This window comes from Carlito syrichta, unplaced genomic scaffold (genome assembly GCF_000164805.1).
Source record: "Carlito syrichta isolate Samal-C Ts95f unplaced genomic scaffold, Tarsius_syrichta-2.0.1 Scaffold249661, whole genome shotgun sequence".
Classification (NCBI taxonomy): domain Eukaryota; kingdom Metazoa; phylum Chordata; class Mammalia; order Primates; family Tarsiidae; genus Carlito; species Carlito syrichta.
Genome location: NW_007193757.1, coordinates 37,079 through 60,050, shown reverse-complemented (window position 1 = coordinate 60,050; position 22,972 = coordinate 37,079). Strand labels below are relative to the sequence as shown.

Here is a 22,972-nt window from a genome sequence, read left to right as displayed (position 1 = left end):
AAAAAAAAAAAATTTTTTTTTTTTTTGTAAGGGGCAGGGTCCTATGTTGCTCAAGCTGATCTCGGACACTCCGGCCTCACCCTCCCAAAGTGCAGGCGGGAGCGACCGCATCGGGCTGAGAAATCTACATACTGAAAGCTGTCGGTGTAAACTTGTCTTCCTTCAATGTTTTAAGCCTCGGCTCTTGCCTCCTCAAGGATTGTTTCGATTTAACCTTCTTTTTATTCAATTTTTCGCCGTGGAAACTTGAAACATACACTCGCGTCAGCTCGTTCTTGATTGGGTATTCCATCAGGGCAGAGATTTCGGAATTGTCACTGTTTGCCAGGACCTCGGCAACCCCAGGGAATGTGTCTTGCAAGAAGGAATTAATCGATGGCACGGGGGCTTCTCCGGGACTTGCCGCTCGGGTCTCCTCGGACCGCCCAGCACAGTCCCGGTGACCGTTTCCTGGCTGAAGGCGTGGGTCGCGGTTTCTCCCGCCAGGCCCGGCCTTTGCCCGGACACTCACGCGGCCACTTCCAGGCGCGGGTCTGCCCGGGGCTGCCAGAGTGGGCGGAGCTCTGACTTCCGGCTGAACACAGTTGTTCCTTGGGGCCCGCGGGCCGCGGCCCCACCCGGGCCAGAGGCCGCCTCGCCGACTAGGCCTCTACGCCGCCTGCGATCCTGGCGCGCGTTGCCGCCTCTCCAACCCTCCTTCCCCCTCCCCCCGGCCGTGGCGGTTGGTCGCGCGTTCCCGTCCCTCTCCCGCCCCCTCCGCGAACGAGCGGGCTCCAGGTCCTCTGGGATTGGCTGCGCCTGAGTGCATCTTCTCTCGGCCTCTATGATTGGCTGCCAGACGCGCGGGATGCGGCTTCCGATTGGCTAGAGCAGGGCGCCTGCGCGGCGGGGTTCTCGGTCACCAGCCATTCCTGGGGAGGACTGCCGGTCGGCCAGACGTCTCGCCTGTCGCTGGAGGGGTCCCGGCTCCCCGGGAAGGCGGCTGCGGCGGCAAGATGAAGATATTCGTGGGCAACGTCGACGGGGCGGATACGACTCCGGAGGAGCTGGCCGCCCTCTTCGCGCCCTACGGCACGGTCATGAGCTGCGCCGTCATGAAACAGTTTGCCTTCGTGCACATGCGCGAGAACGCGGGCGCGCTGCGCGCCATCGAGGCCCTGCATGGCCACGAGCTGCGGCCGGGGCGCGCGCTCGTGGTGGAGATGTCGCGCCCAAGGCCTCTTAACACTTGGAAGATTTTCGTGGGCAATGTGTCGGCTGCATGCACGAGCCAGGAACTGCGCAGTCTCTTCGAGCGCCGCGGACGCGTCATCGAGTGTGACGTGGTGAAAGGTAACGCGGAGGCGCGCTCGGGGGCGGGGGCGCGGGCGCGGGCGCGCTCGGGGCACTCTGCCTGTTAGCCACGCCCCTTACCCGGGGGTCGGTCACTGCGCGGTTGGGAGGGGTGGGGAGCTGCGCGGGAGCTGGCCGGAGGTGTTGAGGGCGCGTTGGGTAGAGCCACCCTCCTCCCCTGCGGTCCAGGCACCATTCACCAAGTGGGAGGAAGCGGCTCTGGGTGGGTGCGGCGGCCACTGCGAGCAAAGCTACGGGGCCGGGGACGCGCCTGAGAGCCTTGCGAGTGTACCGGGGGCGCGCCTTCTCCTGGTCTCCTGGGCCTGGCACCCAGCGGAATTTGGGAAGTGACGGGCACAAGCCGGATCGTGGAGCGGGGAAGATTTCGCCACTTCCCCCCTTCCTCACTTCCTCTCCAGACGTCGGTCAGAGCAAGGGAAGAGGGAAAAGGTGGGGGCTGACGCCCCAAGGCCGCCCTCGCGTTCCCTCCCGATGAATGCTCTCAAGCGGAAGGTAACGGGGCCCTTGGACGTTTTTCGGGCTGGGACTTTTTAGTATTGTCTGGCATGGGTCTACTCGTGGGTACAGGAGGGGCCCCTTCCGAATCACTTGGCCTTTCCATATTAGGTGAGTCAGGCGTGGCAGCTCTGTGCTTTCCATCTCCCTCCAACTTGGGTTTTTTTCTTTTGGTTCGATTTTACATTTGTCAACTGGAAACCCCAAACTTTTGCATGTGGAAGGAAGCTTGTTTTATGACTGCCCCTTTTGCGTAGTCTTTACTTGCCAAGCCTGTGACTCCCCAGGGCAGTGTCATTTTCTTTTATAAGCCTTATGACTTTGCAAGGGGACATACTCTGGCTGAGGGGGTTTTGGAGAGGGGTATGCGAGAGGTCTTCGTTAAACATTGGCTCAACACGGTTTACTGACTGTAGTCGTCATTGCTTGAGTAGTCTGATCCACAGGGCAGGTCCCTAGTTTTCCTTTTCTTTGAGGAAAATGTGTCACCAAAATTTAGGCCTGACTTTTTTCATAGCCTGGGTTTTTAATCCCCTAAGCTTTTTTATTTGCATTGGCAAGATTTGGTGGGACAGCCCTTGCGTATGTGGGCAGTCTCTGTTCCACTTGGGAACAGGTCAGCGTTAACTTTGCCCTGTCATCTTTGAGGACGCAGCAGGGAGTGTGTGATGCTCTATTCCTGGTGTTGGAGTCATGCCTGCTTACACCCTTTGTGAGAAGTTTTGAGGATAGGAAATACATACAAGTGCAGACCCTTACTCATTCCTGCCAAGATAATTAATTTATTGTCCTGGAAAAGCACGTCTTTAGGGCCATGCCTAGTCCTTTTTGTAATAGCGGAACTATAAAGGGTCATAGTCTCCACTGCTAGGAGCAATTTCTTGTTCTGCATTAATACTGCATTCTATTTTCCTCAACTCAGGTTATGCAAGTCCACGACTATCCGGAATCGGGCTTTCCTGATGGGTGCTCTGAGGCGGGCTGTGTGGTGCATGGATTTTTGCTTTTGTTTAACAGAGTGGGTAGGGGCTGAGATTGGATACTTGGCCAGCAAGTGAATGGGGTATGTGAGTCTATAAGAATTTTGTGTTTAATTGACCTACCAAGTTTGTTATGTGGTTCTTGAGCAGGGTGGTGACTAGATTGGGAGTCTAGAATTCAGCATCAGATGTGACAGCACTCAGAGGAACTCATGTGGTCAAGAAACTTGCTTTCAAGTGGTAGAGAAAGTAAAAAATTTGCCTGAATTTGCTTGGGACCAACACCAAGTAACAGAGGAGGTGAAGTACATAATACCTGCACCTTGGTTTTTAGAACTCCTGGCTGAGTCTGTGAGTTAGAGGAAAAGCTTTGTGCGTCTTGTCCATTTGTGAATTTTTGATTAGCAGAAATGCATTGCCTTACTCAGGAAGTGGTGCTGAATTGTTATCTGTAGTTATGCTGCTATGTAACAAAGCTCCTGATATACTTTGATGTAAGAGACTGGGAAAGGTTTGAAGCATCATGTCCTCTACTGATGCCTTTTTATCTTGGGATGAAGGAAAGCAAGGTTTGAAAGTTGGGAATATAGTAGAAGAGACACGCTGTATAAAGAGATTACTTTTTTTTTCTTTTTCTTTTTTTGTTGAGTAGGAATCTCTGTTGCCCAGGCTGGAGTACAGTGGCACGCTTAGGGCCACCGCACCCTCAACCTGCTGGGCCCAGGGGATCATCCTGCCTCGGCCTTTCAAGTAGCTGGAACCATAGGCACGTGCTACCATGCCTGGCTGATTTTTTGATTGATTGTAGAGACAGGGCTTGCCAAGTTGCCCAGGCTGGTCTCAAACCCCTGGACTCGGGCAGTCCTTTCGCCTTCGCCTCCCAGAGTGCAGGATACAGGTGTGAACCACCATTCCCAGGTGATTACTCATTTCTTACGCTGCGTATGAGAGGTCCCTGTTTTTGCGTATGAGGCTCTCTGTGTTGGTTGACAAAGCTTTGAAAGGCACAGAAGCTTGGTATTGCACAAGGACAACCAGTTCTGCTTTATTTCACAGGAAAAACAAACCACAACAACATCGTTGCTTGGTTACTCCAGGAGCTTAGCTATGATTTGTAGAGCAGAAATCTCAATAGCAGCAGTGGATTGTAACCACTCTCCACAGCTACATCCTGTTGGGTGTTCGGAGATGAACGACTTCAGGAACTATCTACAGACTTCAGGGAGGTCTGACAGGCAAAAGAGAAAACATGTCCTCTCCTTTTTTGTGGGTGGCCATTCTTGCTTCCTATCCAGAGCTGCATAGTTTCAAGTTAAAGATCTAGTCTTCTCAGGATAGGAAAGCGCATTTTTCTGGATTCTCTTAACTTTGGTAATGGAGGAATTGTGATGGTACCAAACATGACTTGCTAGGCCCAGTGTGGTGATTTCCTTCAGAGGTTTTCTTGAACTAGCTCTCCAAGCAAGATGGTCCCCAGAGTTCTTCAGATCTCTGGTTTTTCTTCGTTGTCCTAGGAGTAGTTGGGATTTCGGGCGTCTTTGACAGGACTAGATCTGAGTTTGGCTGCTTGCTGTGATGGCGCTTAGTTAGCCCTGATGCCATTGTGTCAACTGGGCAACCTAGTCACACTTCCTCTACAGTATCAGACTTGAAACTTTCTAATATAATTTGGCTATAATTGTATCAGGTTGCTTTTTTTGGATCAGTTATATAGCTTATCTGGGCAGTCATTTGAATTGCACATGCAAAATCTCAATTGTGAAATTTTATCACTTGGAGTCTTTTACTAAAATCCAGTTAAGTAGGGAGCAGACAGTGGAATGTCCAAATGCTGTTGTAATTCCACTGATGTTTTTATTGGGTGTTTTTCCTAGGTCCTCCTAGTCTGATGAATTTGTGGGTAGAATAATCAGGAATATGAATGTGGCTCCTTACTATTCCGTCACAGGGCCTGGAGGTCCCCCTAGACTACAAGCTCCAGGAACTCTTCCTGCTTCCTCTTCACTCTGAATGGTCCTTTCTGCTTGCCATTGCATTCTCCAGGAGGTTTTGCCGTTCTTGAGGAACAACTCTGCCTCTCCTTTTAGAGATCTTAGGCCACTCACTGTTATTTTTGCTTACTCTACCCAAAGTGGAACTGAGAGGAGAGAGGACAATCCTAGTACTGCATGGCAATGCTGAAAGGAACCCTTAGCTTTTCATAGTTGATGGATAAGGTTCTGACCCTGGTGGTGTTAACAACTGAGAGTTGTGACAGTTCATTTTGTTCTATCATCTCTGGCAGGTTCTAAGTTTGCATGTACAAATGGCATTGTGTTTTATTAGAGATGAAAGATAATATTCTCGTAGGGAAATTAAGCTTCTGGTTATTCCTAGGTTTGAATAATGATTCTTTATTATTCTGTAGCTGTTTATATCTTAAAAGGCACTTATCTTCTCACTTGAACCTTTTAACTTTGAGGTAGGGAAGATAGTTTTGTCAGGTGGGGAAATAATGATCGGTTCTTTAAGATCTTAAAAGAAGTCAGCGATTTCTGGATCTAGAACTAAGGCTGTTTAGTTCCAAGCTTAATACCCCTTTTGTGCTGTACCACACTTCTGAATTCTATCTATTGATTTTTTTTTTCTTTTTTGAGTCAGAGTCTTACTCTGTTGCCCAGGCTGGAGGCACAGTCACAGCTACTGCAGCCTTGACCTGCTGAGTTCAGACAATCCACCCCACCTCAGCCTTCCTTCCAGGTAGCTGGAACCACAGGCATGTGCCACCATGCCTGGTTAGCTTTTTGATTTATTGTAGAGACAAAGTCTTGCTAAGTTGCCCGGGCTGGTCTCAAAACCCTGGGCTCAGGCAATTTTCGCACCTCCGCCTCCCAAAGTGCTGGGCTTATAGGCATGAGCCACAGTTCCGGCTTTATCTTTATTCCCATTATTATGAGATGGGTGGCATGGCCTTCAAATCTAGGGAAATGACTTTTTCTATAGCAGTAGCTAGAGAGGGCATCCCAATATGAAAATTTCTAGAAATGAGGGCATTTGTTTGGTGGCTATTAAAAGTGTTTTTTATCGTGGAAAGTAGAACCTGAGTAATTAACGTCCAGGTAGCTCTTTGTTTCTTAAACTGATGTGACAGAGGTTGGATCCTGCCACATGAATTCTATCTTAAGGTAGCCCTGCTGGTTGAGAAAGAGGGTTAAGTGCAGGGTCTTTTTCCCTACGGCCAGGATCCTATCCTTGTTCTTCAGGGCCTGCTTGCAGGATTGTGGATTGTGAATGTGGACAGGAACAAGAATTTCCTCTGTTCTCTTCCCTCACCTAAAGTTTTCTCCTGTGTGCTAGATGAGTAGAACTTTGAGATCAACATCCTGTCCTTAGATTCTCTCCTACCACAGCTCATTCAGATCTTAATGAGAGACTCAGGGGCAACCTACTTAGCAGAGCCTGCTAGCTGCAGTAATTGCAGCTTCTTGCCTTATAGCTGAGAAACCTGATCTTTCCTGTAAACAGTCTGTTCTATGACTAGAAGCCCAAGGGGTAAGATACACTTCTGTTCCTTAAAGAGGGACAGTGGAGAATGTAATGTGGCCTGGGACAGGAGCCTTGGCCTTGAACTCAGCCAGGAGGCTTAGTTTCCATTCCCATACCTCAGTGGCTTACTTAGAGTTCATCTTCTCCCCTTCTAAGTCTAACACAATCCTGGCCTTATATATTGACTTCTCAGGGTGAGACTGGTGTAGCAAAGGGGTATAGGGAGAGCTTAGATTCTGGTCCTGATTCTGACACACTTTGATTGGGGGCAAGCCATATAAAAATTTTGAGCATGTTTACCTGTCTGTAAAATGGAGACGATGATCCTTTGCCCTGCCTACCTCACAGGATTGTTGTGAGGCCCAAATGACACTTTGCCTGAAAGTGTCTTGAAAACTTTGAAAGTCTTGTTGGAAAAGGAGGAGATCATATTACTGCTTGCTTGTTGCAGTCTACCTCTCTTGCCTTAATTGAACCTGGGCTCGGAGATGGGTCATGCCAGAATGTGAGTGCTTATTTCCAGTGTTTGAGAGCTAGGCTTCAAAGGTAGTGTTTGCTGAGCTTGGGTTGAGAGCACGGAAGAATTGCGTGATCCAGGAACCCTTTCTGCATTTTGTTCTGCTGGTTTATACTTACAGGAGCTGTGAAGACTTTTATCCTGTGTTGCCGTTCATCTTTGCTCTTTCTTCTCTCACCAGGAAGTTGGGTGAGGTGGCAGGGGAATGGGGAGAATGGGGAGAAGGCCATACGCAAAGATGACTGCCTGGGACAGTCAGAAGCTTTGTTATGCGGGAGCCACATTATGACATACTTCTGGAGAGGAGGGTTTGGAGGCCTGGAGGTAGCTGGCAACAGCTGGGTGCTGTTGTGTGTCCAACTTGGGACCAGGTAGCATGCCCTGCCCCCCTAATTGCTAACCCTCTGTCTGCTGCTTTATCAGACTACGCGTTTGTTCACATGGAGAAGGAAGCAGATGCCAAAGCCGCCATCGCGCAGCTCAACGGCAAAGAAGTGAAGGGCAAGCGCATCAACGTGGAACTCTCCACCAAGGGTCAGAAGAAGGGGCCTGGCCTGGCTGTCCAGTCTGGGGACAAGACCAAGAAACCAGGGGCTGGGGATACGGCATTCCCTGGAACTGGTGGCTTCTCTGCCACCTTCGACTACCAGCAGGCTTTTGGCAACAGCACTGGTGGCTTTGATGGGCAAGCCCGTCAGCCCACACCACCCTTCTTTGGTCGCGACCGCAGCCCCCTGCGCCGTTCACCTCCTCGAGCCTCTTACGTGGCTCCTCTGACGGCCCAGCCAGCCACCTACCGGGCCCAGCCCTCAGTGTCGCTGGGAGCTGCCTACCGGGCCCAGCCTTCTGCCTCTTTGGGTGTCGGCTATCGGACTCAGCCCATGACAGCCCAGGCAGCCTCTTACCGCGCTCAGCCCTCTGTCTCCCTTGGGGCCCCATACAGGGGCCAGCTGGCTAGCCCTAGCTCCCAGTCTGCCGCGACTTCCTCACTCGGCCCGTATGGTGGAGCCCAGCCCTCGGCCTCAGCCCTCTCCTCCTATGGGGGTCAGGCAGCTGCGGCTTCTTCGCTCAATTCCTATGGGGCTCAGGGCTCCTCCCTCACCTCCTATGGTAACCAGCCATCCTCTTACGGCACCCAGGCTGCCTCTTCCTATGGGGTTCGTGCGGCTGCTTCCTCCTACAATACCCAGGGAGCAGCTTCCTCCCTAGGCTCCTACGGGGCTCAGGCAGCCTCCTATGGGGCCCAGTCTGCAGCCTCCTCGCTGGCGTATGGAGCCCAGGCAGCGTCTTACAATGCCCAGCCCTCGGCCTCTTACAATGCCCAGTCTGCCCCATACACTGCACAACAGGCCGCGTCCTACTCTTCCCAGCCTGCTGCCTACGTGGCACAGCCAGCCACGGCTGCTGCCTATGCCAGCCAGCCAGCCGCCTACGCTGCACAAGCCACTACTCCAATGACTGGCTCCTATGGGGCCCAGCCGGTTGTCCAGACCCAGCTGAATAGTTATGGGGCTCAAGCGTCAATGGGCCTGTCGGGCTCCTACGGGGCTCAGTCGGCTGCTGCGGCCACTGGCTCCTATGGGGCTGCAGCTGCCTACGGGGCCCAGCCTTCTGCCACCCTGGCAGCTCCTTACCGCACTCAGTCGTCAGCCTCACTGGCTGCTTCCTATGCTGCCCAGCAGCATCCCCAGGCTGCTGCCTCCTACCGTGGCCAGGCAGGCAATGCCTACGATGGGGCAGGTCAGCCGTCTGCAGCCTACCTGTCCATGTCCCAGGGGGCCGTTGCCAACGCCAACAGCACCCCGCCGCCCTATGAGCGTACCCGTCTCTCCCCACCCCGGGCCAGCTACGACGATCCCTACAAAAAGGCTGTCGCCATGTCGAAAAGGTACTGTATGCCCCCCCGCCTCTGCCCCCAGCTGGGGCTTAGGACAAGGGGCTGAGGTTGGCATGGGAGGGAAACTGGAGCCATTGGCCTCTCCCTTGGTCTTCTCTCCTTTATTCCTGTGGGATGTCCAGAGGCCAAGGAGAGTGGTGTCTGTGAACTTTCCTGGTCACCAGGGGTCAGGTGGAGCATAGTGCTCAGCCTGGGGTGGTACCAGCTAGTCGGGCTGGGAAAGGTGTCACCTATCTAGGCGAGCCCAAGTGTCACTGGAGCTACTGCCTGCAGGACTGTGGGACTGTGGCCCATAGCCTTTCCCGCTGTCTCGGATCCTTAAGCCTGTACGTGGTTGTACCGGTTTTGGTGGGGGCGGGTGTGAAAGAGGAGTCCCTTTGGCATTCACTGACTGAAGGCAAGATGATGAGGTGCGTCCACTCTGGGAAGTTGGGGACCTTGCTTTCGTCCGCCGTTCTGTTGACAAGCAACCAAGGTCTTTCTGTGCAGGGCCCAGGGTGGGGATAGTTTGTTTACGGTTTGGGAATGTAGACCAAATCCACCTTGGCCATTTCAGAGGGGAGGGCTTCAGTGGAGGGTTTGGTTTCCCACTGAGTTGAACCCAGGCTTGATTTCTTGGCCTGGATAGGTTGATGAGCCTTCTGACAAAAGGAGACCAATCTCTTGGAGACCAACCTGATCATGCCCTCCCTGCCCCCATTGGCATCTCCCCTAAGCCCACCTGGAGCCCTCCCCTCAATTGTCTCATTCACCAACTGTCTTCTTCTCTCGACTAGGTATGGTTCCGACCGGCGTTTAGCCGAGCTCTCTGATTACCGCCGTTTATCAGAGTCGCAGCTTTCGTTCCGCCGCTCGCCGACAAAGTCCTCGCTGGATTACCGTCGCCTGCCCGATGCCCATTCCGATTACGCACGCTATTCGGGCTCCTATAATGATTACCTGCGGGCAGCTCAGATGCATTCTGGCTACCAGCGCCGCATGTAGGGCCATCCTGGGGATGGGGTTCCACAGGGAGGGAGGGAGAGGAGAGGTGGGTAGGGTACAGGCCCAGGTTGTAACTACTCCAGCCCATACCTTTCCCGATTGCGGTTTATCATCCCCTCTACCACGTGGGCCTTCCCCAGGAGATGATCCTTGTGAGTGTTCGGCAGTGACCTTTGTTCCTTCGCCTCAGTAGCAAATCTTGCTACTGGCTCTAGATCTGCGGTTTCCCCTCTACCCTGCCTCCCATCTCCCCAAAATGGGAATTTCTTTTATGTTTTTATTTTTTCCTGGCTCCCTTTTATTTTTGTGCGCGATATTTAAGGTCGTCTGGATGGGGAAGCAACCTACAGCTGAGGTCGGCGGCGCCTTTTTCTTTTTAGATGTGAGGGAGGCCAGGAAAGGGTTAGCTTCTTAACCGTTTCCTATGCGCCAAGCTATGCCAGCAGTCCAGGGGGCCCTGACTGTCCCTCTGTGTAGACTGTTGAGACTGAGTTCCTGTTGGGACAGTCAGTTGGTATGTGTCCAAATCCCTACTGACCACTGATGTTCTAGCTGATGGTGAGCAGCACAGTCCCACTTCCCCATCTCCCCAAGTAGGTGGTGTTAGAAAAACTTAATTTTTTTTTCCCTTTTGTATGGACTACAATAAAACTTGGGGCAATTTGCAGTTTGGAAACCTGGTTGTCATTGTCTTGATTGCACTCAGTGTCAGAGGAGCCAGTTTGACATCCAGGAAGACGTGAGAGCTAAAGGGAGGGCAATCAGAGAACCCAGGGCAGGTGAGAAAAGGAGTTTGTGGAAATTAGAAGAATGTCCCTGCAGCCCACAAGGATTTAGCTCATTGTCGGCCTACTAGCCTGCCATCTTTAGGACTGGAGAGCCCAGAGCAAGTGGCTTGGACTTCCTCAGCCCTCAACTTGAATTAATTATAGCAAAATGCAGTAGATAGTGTCCATTTTCTGCTCCCTGTAGTTGACCATTTTCCCTGATTTTCTCCAGCTTGGAAACGACCCGTACTCCAGTGGGGTGGTTCCAGGGTCTGGCTTCTCAAGAAGCAGGGAATGGGCTGCTGTGGTATTTATAAGGCTAATGGATCCTTCAGGCGGTGGGCTCGAGTGAGTGCGGGGGCTGGGACCAGAAAGGAGTGTGGGTATGGGTGATGTCAGCGTCTGGGACTGCCCTGTGGTTGGAGAAGGAGGGGCAGGGAAAACTTGAAGCAGATATGAGGCATTCTGGTCAACAACCTGGTATTTCGCCTGTCGAACATCACCATGGAGCGTCCTTCCTGCGTCCTGCCAGCCCATGCCATTGTTACCTGAGACTCCTTTCCCTGTCCCCGTGTGTCTTCTTGGTGGGTTTATATTTGAAGGTATCATGATAGATTCTGGGAAGGGCATGGGGTACAAGTATAACCAAGTAGAGATGCTGGGGTTGTGTAAGAAATTGAGGATTCTTTCTGTGCTTTTATTCTAGGACTGGGGGGTTGAGGACCTGGGCAAAAATATGACAGTTCCAACCAGGGACAGGATGGAGGCTGGGGCTTAATTATGGGTAAATGACTTAATGAGTAAATAAAGGGTAAGGAATAACTGAGTGATCACAGGTGAGCCTACTCTATTTGGGAACCTGCTGGGGCAAGGTGACTTTGGGGAGACATGTGTGTCAGTCAGTTGGAGTTCAGATGGATTGTTTTCTACTTCCTTTATTGGTTTCAAGTGAACTTGCCTGCGACAGAGGAGCTTGCCCCGGATGTCCTCGTCCCTCTGCCCAGTGTGCAAAAGCATTCAGTCTTTTGACCATGAGTTCTTACTTTTGGATGCTACCTGGAGTAATCCCAGGGAATGCTGGGGCCATGGCTCTTTTCTTGCTTCTTGTCCTGCTCACTGCTTTGCCTTCAGGTGCTCTGCTGTTTCTTTTCATTTCTTTGCAGGACTGGGAAAGAATGGGAGGAGGAGTTTTATAGATTTCTTGTTAACCTTTCTGTGTGACAGTGGGGTGATCTGAGAGCTAAGCTAACAAGCTGAGATTTGGTTATTACCCTGAAAAATGGAGGATTGGTTGTAGGGTTATAATTGTGGCCTGTGTATTTGCAATTTTTCTTTGTCATTGTGGCTTTCTGTTAGAGTCCTTTCGCTCCAGTGAGGATTTTGCCACTGTCCCAGTCCCATGGTTCCTGCAAAAAAAAAAATAGCTTAATGCGCTTTCGGGGCCAGTGGTGATGTTTTCTATCTCAGCCCTGGCTCCTTGGAGTGACTTGGCCCACATGAGCACTCTAACTGCCTGTCATCCTTAGGTCCTGCTGCCCTGCTGCCTCAGCCCTCATGCTCCTCATTGTTCAAGCCAGTAGGAGCTACAAAGCCAAATCATTTGTCATTTTCCTTTCTCTTGCAGATTGTTTTAAAATCTCCCTCCTCCTCTTTAAATTTTAATTATGCCACCTGTGTTCATCCTACTTCTCATACTTTGCTTTTGGTGAATTTCTGATTTTCAGATTTCTGTAACTTGGGAAAAGTTGGGTTATTTGAATGGCAGGACAGACATTTAATGTGTGTTTTCGGAAAACGGGTTCTGTATATCTTCAGATCATTCACCTCCTACACCTATCACCTCTACAGCTGGCCTTCATTACAGAAGTTTTAGTTGGCTTATTCCTGGGACAGCACTACCTAGAGCTTCTAGCCTTGACAGCCTGCTCTCTTCTGAGGTTTGGACCTTGTTTTAAATTGTCTGGGGTGGACTTGGGACCCCATCTCTTGTAATAAAGGTCATGAGCCTATCCCTAAGGGGTCAACCTCTACAGGTAGGCTACCTTTCTAGTCATACCCATCACTTAAGCTTTGCCAAAGTCCATGCACAGACTGTTTGTCCTCTAGGCATTTTGTCCTATCAAGCCAAGTAAATGGATTATAACATGGGATAGGTGAGGTCATAATGAAAGTAGATTTACTAAATTTATGAACTTAGTTTGCTGTGTAACATGGAACATTCAAATTTACCTAAATTCTATGGGTACCAATAAAAGGGTCATAAAGAGTGAGAATCTGGAGCTTTCCAGGAAAAGAAAAATTCTTAAAACTGGGTTTCAGGTCTAGTTTTAAATCATACTGTGTATATATTGCTTGAAATGCAGTGTTCAGGTAGCTGAGGCCTTGGGCTGACTTTGAGGGATTTACTATCTGGGAGGCAGAACCTATCTCAATGAAATAATAACAGTTAATAAGCAATGATAGCCAAATGCTAGGTAAGGAGGAAGGAGAGGATGTGGCAGTCCCAGTAACTAGAGAAAACTTTCTGGAGATGGGAGATTTGTTCTGAAAACTGGTTACAGAGTGGCTGTTGTCTCTGAAGTCAGGTTTCCTGAGGGTTTTAAGAATTTTATGTTGCCTAGGCTAGCCTCAAGCTCCTGTGCTCAAATGATCTTTCCACCTCAGCCTCCCAGATAACTGGGACTATAGGTGGTTTCAGGGATTTGAATCCTGGTCCTACCTTCTCTTGGCTATGTGATAGTGGCTATATCAGGATCTCTGCCTCAGTTTTGTCATTTATAAAATGAGGATAATAGCTAGCATTTATTGCAGTGCTTAACACTACAATAAATATATTAATACCACAAACTACATTTACATTAAATTACTGTCAGTATAATTATATTTACTCTTAGCAACCCAAATGAGCTATTTCTAAACCTGTTTTATAAAGGAGGAAACTGAGGCTGTAGGCCAAGTGACTTTTGTTAAGATCACATAGTTAAAAAGTTGGTGGGTCAAGGAATTGAACCAGCCATTTGAACCCTCTTGGACTTTGTTTTCATTATGCCACGCTACTGTTGGGAGGGTCGAATGAGACTATGTTACTTGTGTATATAGTCACTGCTCATTAAATGTTAGCTCTTATGGAAATGAGTTAAAACGTTCTGGGGAAATTGGGATGGCTTAGTGGAGCACACAGCCAAGCTTTGGGTACTTTGGGTGTAGGTGTGAATGTAGTACACAGCAGTAACAGTGAAAGCAGTGAATTTTTGTAATGAGCGATGCTTAAAAGTGGCTTAGGCTACTGGACCACATCAGTTTTGGACACACCTCCAGTTTCTGGCAATATTATTTTGTGTCCCAGGTCAGATTCTTGTGGGTAGGGAGAAGAAAGTTTACTGTACAGAGAAGGGGACCTTCAGAGACATTAAGGAAGGCTAAGAGGGTATAGTTGGCAATAGGATTGGAGACCTAGGAGATCTGGTCTCCAGGCAGCCTGCCTGGCTCCCTGTAAACATCCCTGGAGAATTTGAGCCCTTGTCAGATTTGTAACTCATTTAAGAATCAAGAGCCAGAGTTATTTATTAGTTGTATACATTTTATATCTTCACTCCAAGGGTGTGAAACTAATACAGATTGCTTATTCGTGTCAACAGTTTTCACTGACACCAGGGTTGTTTTTGTTTCTTGAGTCAGAGTCTCACTTTTGCCCAGGCTGGAATGCAGTGGCATGCTCACAGCTACCACAGCCTCAACCTGCTGGGCTCAAGTGATTCTTCTGCCTCAGCCTCCTAAGTAGGCTGTACCACCATGCCTGGCCAATTTTTTGATTTACTATAGAGATGAGGTCTTGCCAAGTTTCCCAGGCTGGTCTCTGGGCTTAGGCAGTCTCTCATCTCCACCTCCCAAACTGCTGGAATTACAGGCATGAGCCACTGTGCCATGTTGACATTAGTTAGTATTTACTCCTAAGTTTGGATTTGTCCTTCATTTCTCTTTCAGGAGTCTAGGTCCCTCTTGTCTCTCAATTATATGCATACATATGCTGCCTCTTTTATTGAACAGCTGCAGCCAAAATACATTTTATTCTTGGTTCTGACAAAATGTCAGCTTTCTAGGTGACTTTGGATAAGTCATTTTACTTTTTTTTTTATTATAAAGATGTGGAGTCGCCAGAGCCCAGCAGGTCGAGGCTGCAGTGGCCAGGAGCGTGCCACTGCCCTCCAGCCTGGGCGACAGAGTGAGACTCCAACTCAAAAAAATAAATAAATAAAAAAGATGTGGAGTATAATACAGTTCAGCATTAGGTATACAAATGTTGATTATGCAGGTACCCTTGTTGATGAGGTATGCCCCTCCCTCCCCTGGCAGTTTCCCTCAACTGCCAATCCCACCCCTCTCCTGTCACTTTACTTCTTAGGAGCTTGGTGACCTAGTCAGCAAATTAAGAATCACCAAATGGTATCAATAGTGTTACAGACAAGGTGCTTTTAAAATATTCCATTCAAGCCAGGCACAGCGGCTCGAGTCTGTAATCTCAGCACTTTGGGAGGTAGAGGCGAGAAGACTGCCTGAGCCCAGTGGTTTGAGGCCAGCCTGGGCACCATGGTGAGACCTCTCCTCTACAATAAATCAAAAAATTAGCTGGGTAGCACATGCCTGTATTTCCAGCTACTTGGAAGGCTGAGGCGGAACGATGAGGTGGCTGTGGTGGCCTTGAGCGTGCTACTGTACTCAGGCCTGGACGACAGTGAGATTCCAACTGAAAATAAAATATTCCATTCAGTGTCATTCTCTGTAGTTGGGGGTAAGGTAGAGCTTTGGATCAGGTGCTGGGTATGGTAGCTCATGCCCGTAATCCCAGCACGTTGGGAAGCTGAGGTGAGAGGACTGCCTGAGTCCAGGGGTTCGAGAGCAGCTAGGGCAACTTGGCGAGACCTTGTCTCTACAATAAATTTAAAAAATTGGCCGGGCACAGTGGCTCAAGCCTGTAATCCCAGCACTTTGGGAAGCTGAGGTGAGGGGATTGCCTGAGTCCACGGGTTTGAGACCTGCCTGGGCAACTTGGCAAGACCTCATCTCTACAATAAATAAAAAAAAATTAGTTGGGCATGGTAGCGCGCACCTGTATTTCCAGCTACTTGGAAGGCTGAGGTGGAAGGATCGCCTGAGCCTGAACAGGTTGATGCAGGGGGTGGCCATGAGCATGCCACTTTACTCCAGCCTGGGTCATGGGGTGAGACTCCAACTCAAAAAAAAAAAAAAATGCAGGGTGTGGTGGCACATGCCTGTGACTCCAGCTACTTGGAAAGCTGAGGCAGAAGGATCAGCTGAGTCCAACAGGTCGAGGCTGTGGTGACCGTGAGCGTGCCACTGCACTCCAGTCTGAGCATCAGAGTGAGACTGACTATAAAAAGAGGGACAGAGATTTGAATCAGATGTCTTTAGCTAGCCTTTAATTTATAAACGTTTTACATTTTTTAAGAGGTAAACATTAAGTTCTCTAGTGATCAATAAAATATAATACAGTAGCTGACAGTAGGATTGGAGATCTAGGAAATAAAATACAGTTAGGTAGGTGAAGAGCAGTTTGAAGGTAAATCTCCACATAAAGTGTCATTTGCTGTGTTTGTCAAAGTGGTGATCAAAAGCTTGTTTGTTAGCATAGGTTACCTCTGGCTTTTGGGTACCTGCTTTTCTGTTTGAGGGAGAATGGAAAGTATATAAGGTGCATGTTTATAGCACTAAGTATCTAGGTTTTTTTAACCTGATAATGACTGAAAAACCATAGTCGTTTCCTTCCTTTTGGTTATTAAGTTAACTCATGCATTTACTCATTTATTTGTTAACTTAGTCAGATATTTGAGTGTTTACCATGTTTCATTTCTAACACTGTTAAAAGGTCCCTGCCCTTGTAGAATAAGTTTAGGATTTCAAGTGTTGGTACTTTTTTTTGTTTTTTTTTTTTGAGTTGGAGTCTTACTCTGTCACCCAGACTGGAGTGCAGTGGCTACTCCCGGTCACCGCAGCCTCGACCTGCTGGGCTCTAGCGATCCGCCTCAGCCTTCCAAGTAGCTGGAACTACAGTCGTGCACTACCACGCCTGGCTAATTTTTTTTATTTTATTGTAGAGATGAGGTCTCACCGAGTTGCCCAGGCGGGTCTCGAACCGGCAGGTTCAGGAAATCCACTCACCTCAGCCTCCCAAAGCGCTGGGATTACAGGCTGAGCCACTGAGCCTGGCTGGTACGTTTTTTGATAGAGTTCAAAGGTAGGGTTGGAGCTGGAGATGTCTTTAGATAGGGTAGCCAACGAGGGACCTGAAGAAAGACTATTTCAGTCTGTATGAGCTTGATACAAGAATGCCAGTGTATCTGGACCATAGTTGGGGAGCAGGGGAGGTGGTGGTTAAAACAGATTGGGTAGGGTCTTACAGTCCAGAGAGAGGAGTTTGAATTTTTTATTTTCAATGGATGTGGTAGTACACACCTTTAGTCCCAGCTACTCGGGTTGAAAGGACTGCCTCAACCCAGAAGGTTGAGCTATAATAGTGATTATGTCACTGCACTCCAGCCTGGGCAACAGAGTGACTCCAACTCCAAAATTAAAGCCAAGAAATGTTTATTGTCCAGCCTTCTTTCTAAATTAAACCATTACGGCTGGGCTCGGTGGCTCAGTCTGTGATCCCAGCACTTTGAAAGGCTGAGGCGAGTGGATTGCCTGAGTCTGCGGGTTCAAGACCCGCCTGGGCAACTTGGCGAGACTGCGTCTCTACAATAAATCAAAAACTAGCCAGGCGTGGTAGCGTGTGCCTGTAGTTCTAGCTACCTGGAAGGCTGAGGCGGAAGGATTGCTGGAGCCCAGCAAGTTGAGGCTGCGGTGGCCGGGAGTGTGTCACTACACTCCAGTCTGGGCGACAGAGTGAAACTCCAACTCAAAAATAAATAAATAAATTAATTAATCCATTACTATTCTCACTATCCTTTTTTTGGGGGGGGTCACAATTTTTATTTTACTTTTAGCATTCTTCTTGCCATGGATTTTAAAAAGCTGGGAGGCTGAGATGGGAGGATTGCTTGAGGCCAGGAGTTGAAGACCAGCCTAGGCAACATAGTGAGAGTCTCTACAATAAATAAAAAAATTAGCTGGGTGTGGTGGCATGAGCCTGTAGTTGTAGCTACTTGGAAGGCTGAGGCAGAAGGATCACCTGAGCCTAGCGGATTGAGGCTGCAGTAGCAGTGAGCATGCCTGAACAATTGAGACTCTGACTCAAAAAAAAAAAAAAAAAGACAGTGAGATGATTTAATATGGTTCATTCAATTAGATGAGCTTGCAAAGTGAGATATAGCTATCTGGGCCTATTTGGCTTTCAGAAGGCAAATCAAGTAAGTAGGTTTTTGAGGGCAGTAGTTTTGATGTCTGCACACTGGGCTTGAATTGTGCATTACCAGTCTCTCTCCTTCGGATATGGAGAAAGTTTTAGTTTCTTTTTTTAAAAATAAGTTTACTTTTATTATTTTTATTTTTTTGAGTTGGAGTCTCACTCTGTCGCCCAGACTGGAGTGCAGTAGCACACTCCCAGCCGCTGCAGCCTCCACCTGCTGGGCTCTGGCGATCCTTCCGCCTCAGCCTTCCAAGTAGCCAGAACTACAGATGTGTGCTACCATGCCTGGCTAGTTTTTGATGTATTGTAGAGACGAGGTTTCGCCAAGCTGCCTGGGTGGGTCTTGGACCTGCAGGCTCAGGCAATCCACTCGCCTCGGCCTCCCAAAGTGCTGGGATTACAGGCCGAGCCACCCATTCCGGCCGAAAGTTAGTTTCTAAGCGTTGAGTTGATCAAGTTTTATCCTCAGGGCTGGTGGGACACAAAAAATTTGGAAGCTCAAATAGAAAGATGGACAATTTCTATACCATATGGCATTTCCTTGCACAGATTTAGTTGTGACTACCTCTTCTGCTGTCCCCCTCTAAAGGTTTTATCTATCATTGATTCTGTGCCCTATACTCAGTCTCAGAGATGCAGCAGATCCACGGTGAAATGGACCAAGATTAGTGACCAACCACACCTGTGAATGTTATACTGAGGTGCCAGAAAACTGTATACACATTTTAGGTGATGTTATCTGTGTTTTAGTTCGCCATAATCAGAACCATCTGGACGCTCTTAAACCACCTCTTGTAATTGCAGAAGTCAGACGTTTTCAGTATATATTGAGTATTACAATTTTAGTATAGTTTTTTTCTTATAATGTGTATACGTGTTTTTGGCATCCTCTGTATTTTCTTTTTCAGGTCCTTACCTTTTCCTACCCTTAAGTACAGTTGGATTCCTGAATATGTAGGGTTTAAAACCTACTCTTTTCTGGAACTCTGACTTAACCTTTCTCTTTATGAACCCTCCTCTTTTTTGAGTGGGGGCTGCTGCTTTGGATGGTAGTGTTGTACTTGTGTCACCTACACTTCTGATGATTGCTTTCCTCATAAATTCTCTGCTTTTAGCCTGTTCTGCTCGTGTTTTTAAGTTTTTCCATCCAGCACCTGCTCCCCCTTTCTTAACCCCTTCGTCAAGAGCTGCTTTGCTAAAGGTCTTGATTAAAGTTGCTTGCTTAATGAATGTGGGATTATGTGAAGCAGCCAAAGGATGAGAAAAAATGTGATGAGGAAGCTTGGACCCAATGGAGAATATTTTGATTGTGTTTTGTTTACAGCTGATTGTGACTAGGTTTTTCCTTCTAAGGTCGGTTCTAGGGGGTTAAAAGCTACAATCCTGGCCGATGGCGCCCAATAAAATAAGACAAAAAACCTTTGCTGCTCCAGTTTTTTCTCAGGGTGGGGTGGGGTGGGGTGGGTGTGTAATTTCAATCTCACGGTTACACAGAAACGTTTCTTCATCGTGGACCCTGGAAGGCTGGTTCCTAGAGTGAACTTGCCCTCCGCGTCTCCTGGATAGAGCAGCTTCCTGCCGGGTCTATTTCTGGGCCATCACAGAGTTCCTTTCAGCACCTGCGAAAGTAGTTTTAATATGGGGGGGCCTCCGGGACTCAAGGCTACAATGTGGACTACTGGCCAAAGAAGGTTGGTTTCTTCTGAGGGGGCTTCGCTATGTTCTTACCTTGGCACGTGTTTGCATAAGCTATTGTCCACAGCATCCTGGCAAGCGAAGGGGGTGGTTGGGTGTTTAGAGGAAGAAATCGAGTGGAAGGCAAAATGGAGCGCGGAATACTGTCAGGGTGTACTCGTAGAAGTGGCGAAATGTGGAAGCTTAACAAAGTTGGCGCCATGAAGCTAAACACAGCCACTTCAAGGCTCTATCTCGCTCAGGCTAATGGCGGGCTGCACCCGGCCGGCGAAGCCGACGTTTTTAGTCCCTCCCTCACGCAGGCATCTTACCCAATCAGTGACTTCGGCTCCGCGAGGTTCGTGCCTATTGGCTGTCGCGTAAAAGCTCAGGGGTTACTGACGTTTCCACCTCTTCCCGGCCTCAGGTAATTGGCGTTTGTGATGACCAATCAGAGAGAGGATCTCCGGGAACGCCTGCCTTTTTCTTTATTGGGCGGCCAATCCGGTGGTGGGTTCACCTCCCCCCTTACCCAGAGTCACTGCTGCGGCTGCCGCCATTTTAGCGTTTTGTCAGAAGCGTCCGCGCCGCGAGGAGGAAGCCTTGCTGATTTCCTTGCGGGTGAGAACACCGAGCCCTTCCACTGTCTTTTCTTTTGCTCTGTTAAATCTTATCTCACTCCCCTGGGCTTCGGGGGTCTTAGCGGGGTCGCGACCTCCACACCCGGCATTGAGAGCCGACCTCGGACCTCAGCATTGCGCGGTAAGCCTGAAGCAGCCCTTCCCCCACCACCTACCCCTGAGGATACCCTGCTTTCCCCTCACCCCGCCTTGTATTCGACTCGGCTCGACTAGGAAGCCTTGAGATTTCCACCAGACAACCTTATATTTAGCAGTTACAGCCCGTTTGGAGGATTTCTCGGGCCCAGGGAAATTGGTTAATAGAGCTGAAGCCCTTTCCGTGGCTACACGTTTCAGCATGACTGAAAGCGCTCGTAGGACGGCATCCCGAGACCGGCGTTCCCCACGCCGCGCCGTCTGGTCTGAGTGGCGCGTTTATTACTTCCAAAGGAAACTCTAAAGTGTAGCTTGTTACAAGGCCCATTTTTCCGGAAATGATGGCATCTTGGGTTACTACGAGAGGAAAAGCCAATTCATAATTTTGGGCGGTCGGTCTGCAAGCAGTTAGACTTTTGTTTTCTGATTGTCTTCGTAATGGATTGAAAAGCCCGGTCCCCCTAGCTCTTCATTTATGGTCTTCATCTCATTCGCATTCCCGTTGGGGGTATCCAAGACTTACCAAACCCTTTGTCTGCTAAGAATCTCCGTATTACTACAGCTTCTCATTCTTACCGGTTTTATGGCTGGGGCTACGCCGTGCCTCCTTATTTCATTCCCGCTTCCCCTTGATTTTATTGTGTGGAAGTATGCATGCAGGCGTGCGAGAAAATTGTTTGGAAATAAGCTAGAGTGAAAGTAGTTTTGCTTTTCTTAAATTGACTGGACCTAAGATTAGAAACTGTATTTCTCCTCTCCCAGGCTCGTGTCAAGATGGTGAAGTTGTTCATCGGAAACCTGCCCCGGGAGGCCACAGAGCAGGAGATCCGCTCACTCTTTGAGCAGTACGGGAAGGTGCTGGAATGTGACATCATTAAGAACTACGGCTTTGTGCACATAGAGGACAAGACGGCGGCTGAGGATGCCATACGCAACCTGCACCACTACAAGCTTCATGGGGTGAACATCAACGTGGAAGCCAGCAAGAATAAGAGCAAAACCTCAACAAAGTTGCACGTGGGCAACATCAGCCCCACCTGCACCAACAAGGAGCTTCGGGCCAAGTTTGAGGAGTATGGTCCAGTCATCGAATGTGACATCGTGAAAGATTATGCCTTCGTACACATGGAGCGGGCAGAGGATGCAGTGGAGGCCATAAGGGGCCTTGATAACACAGAGTTTCAAGGTGAACCACCTTCCTGGGGTAGAGGGCTGAACACAAGGCTATGTGCAGAAAAGGGCAGGGGCTGGTGGAAGACAGGTGTGTTGGCTGACTGCTGGTGAAGAATGAAGTATAGGTGATAGGCTTCTTAAATTGATAAATTATGGGATATTAGGCAAATATAGTCTCCTGGAGAAAATTCACTTGGCCTTTATTTGGAGCTCCTAATGCCTTTTTTGCCCATCAGTGTAGAAATCCTTTTATCTGAAGACTCACCCAGTTGTGTGGGGTTGCTTTTGTTTGTTTTGGTAGTAAGGTACAGTTCATAGTGTTTCCATCTGAATTTATTGCCCCAATACAGTATCAGTATTAGGCATTTCACATGAAGGACCTGACAAAAACAGTTGAAACAACACGTTTTAGGAGCAGAATTTTTGTTCCTCCACCTTACTCCCAACTCTAAAGGGTTATAGTTCTTGCTACTTTTGTGTTATATTTATTTCAAAGGGTTGTGTTTTCAGTATAAGGCCACTCTAGAATTAGAAGGCTAATTTTAGGACTCCCCAGAAGGGAGGAGACATTGGGATTTGGGGAGCGGTAAGGGCATATCTTTTCAATGGTTTAAGTGGGTGGAGTTTAACATCCTCAGTAAATAGAGTACTTACGTGTGTGTTACCTTGAAACCTTTACCGGATGAATTGTTTTTGTGCTTGAAGGGAAGCATGGTTGATCATGTGGATTGTCACTTCATTTGGAAGCATCCCAGATCTGAAACTTTTTGAGTGCCTACATGACACTCAAAGGAAATGCTTGTTGGAGCATTTCGGATTTTGAAGTCTCAGATTTGGGATGCTTACCTGGTAAGTATAATAAATCCTATATCCAAAACACTTATGCCTAGTATTTTGAATTAGGGATACTAAACCTTCATTAACTTTTTTTTTGGTTTTAAGATCTAAACTTTTGTGGCAAGGGTGACAATTCAGGGTGGTACCATGATGACTTGCCATCTGAACTCTCAACTCCCGCCCTCTTTGGGTCCCCAGTGTCAAAGAGATCCTTTTCCCTTTGGTTGTAATTAACTTTCAAATTATTAAGCGGTCCCACGACTCCTTGCTATATTTATGTTTTGTCCATCTGAACACAAGTAAGATATGTAGTGGCAATTTTTTTTTTTTTTTTTAATGAGTACTCTTGTTAAGAATCATAATTGTGGTATTTGGTGTCCACTTCCCCTTAAATTGGGCCTTTAGAGTTGTAGGTCTGATTATCATTCCCCTAGTAATGGGTGCCCTGTGTCACGGGCATTGCTGTGCATTATTTAAGTGTCATGGGTCTCTTAGGTCTAGTTTGCTTTTCTTTTTTAATTGGCAGGTTGAGGATTATTTTGTCAACAACTTAATTGGGAGCAAAGTTTGGGCTTATGGAGAGTTTGTGGTGTACCTAATTTTTGGACACTTCCATTCACACTTCTGT

At 48.5% G+C, this 22,972-nt stretch overlaps 2 protein-coding genes across 8 annotated transcripts in view; both read left to right on the top strand.

The window, feature by feature from the left end:
• The first annotated feature begins 712 nt into the window (after positions 1–712).
• On the top strand, positions 713–10,427 carry RBM14 (RNA binding motif protein 14). 3 transcript variants are annotated; one of them, XM_008051972.2, is made up of 3 exons: positions 713–1,332; positions 7,294–7,404; positions 9,544–10,427. In XM_008051972.2, exons 1-3 carry the CDS (start codon positions 996–998, stop codon positions 9,564–9,566), a joined length of 471 nt encoding a protein of 156 aa, XP_008050163.1. In that variant the 5' UTR covers positions 713–995; the 3' UTR covers positions 9,567–10,427. The 3 variants fall into 3 exon arrangements, with proteins under 3 accessions (XP_008050163.1, XP_008050162.1, XP_008050164.1); XM_008051971.2 differs by having other exon boundaries at positions 7,294–8,758; XM_008051973.2 differs by lacking the exon at positions 7,294–7,404.
• A 9,623-nt stretch (positions 10,428–20,050) lies between these two features.
• LOC103253733 (RNA-binding protein 4) overlaps positions 20,051–22,972 on the top strand; it is a 34,043-nt gene continuing 31,121 nt past the window's right edge. For 3 of the 5 annotated variants that reach the window (XM_021709522.1, XM_008051977.1, XM_008051974.1), the window contains exons 1-2: positions 20,051–20,179; positions 21,097–21,520. In XM_021709522.1, the coding sequence (XP_021565197.1) occupies positions 21,109–21,520 (412 nt within the window). In that variant the 5' untranslated portion in view covers positions 20,051–20,179; positions 21,097–21,108. Of the gene's footprint in view, positions 20,321–21,096; positions 21,521–22,972 lie in introns of all 5 variants that reach the window. The other 2 variants (XM_008051978.1, XM_008051976.1) reach the window with 1 other exon arrangement.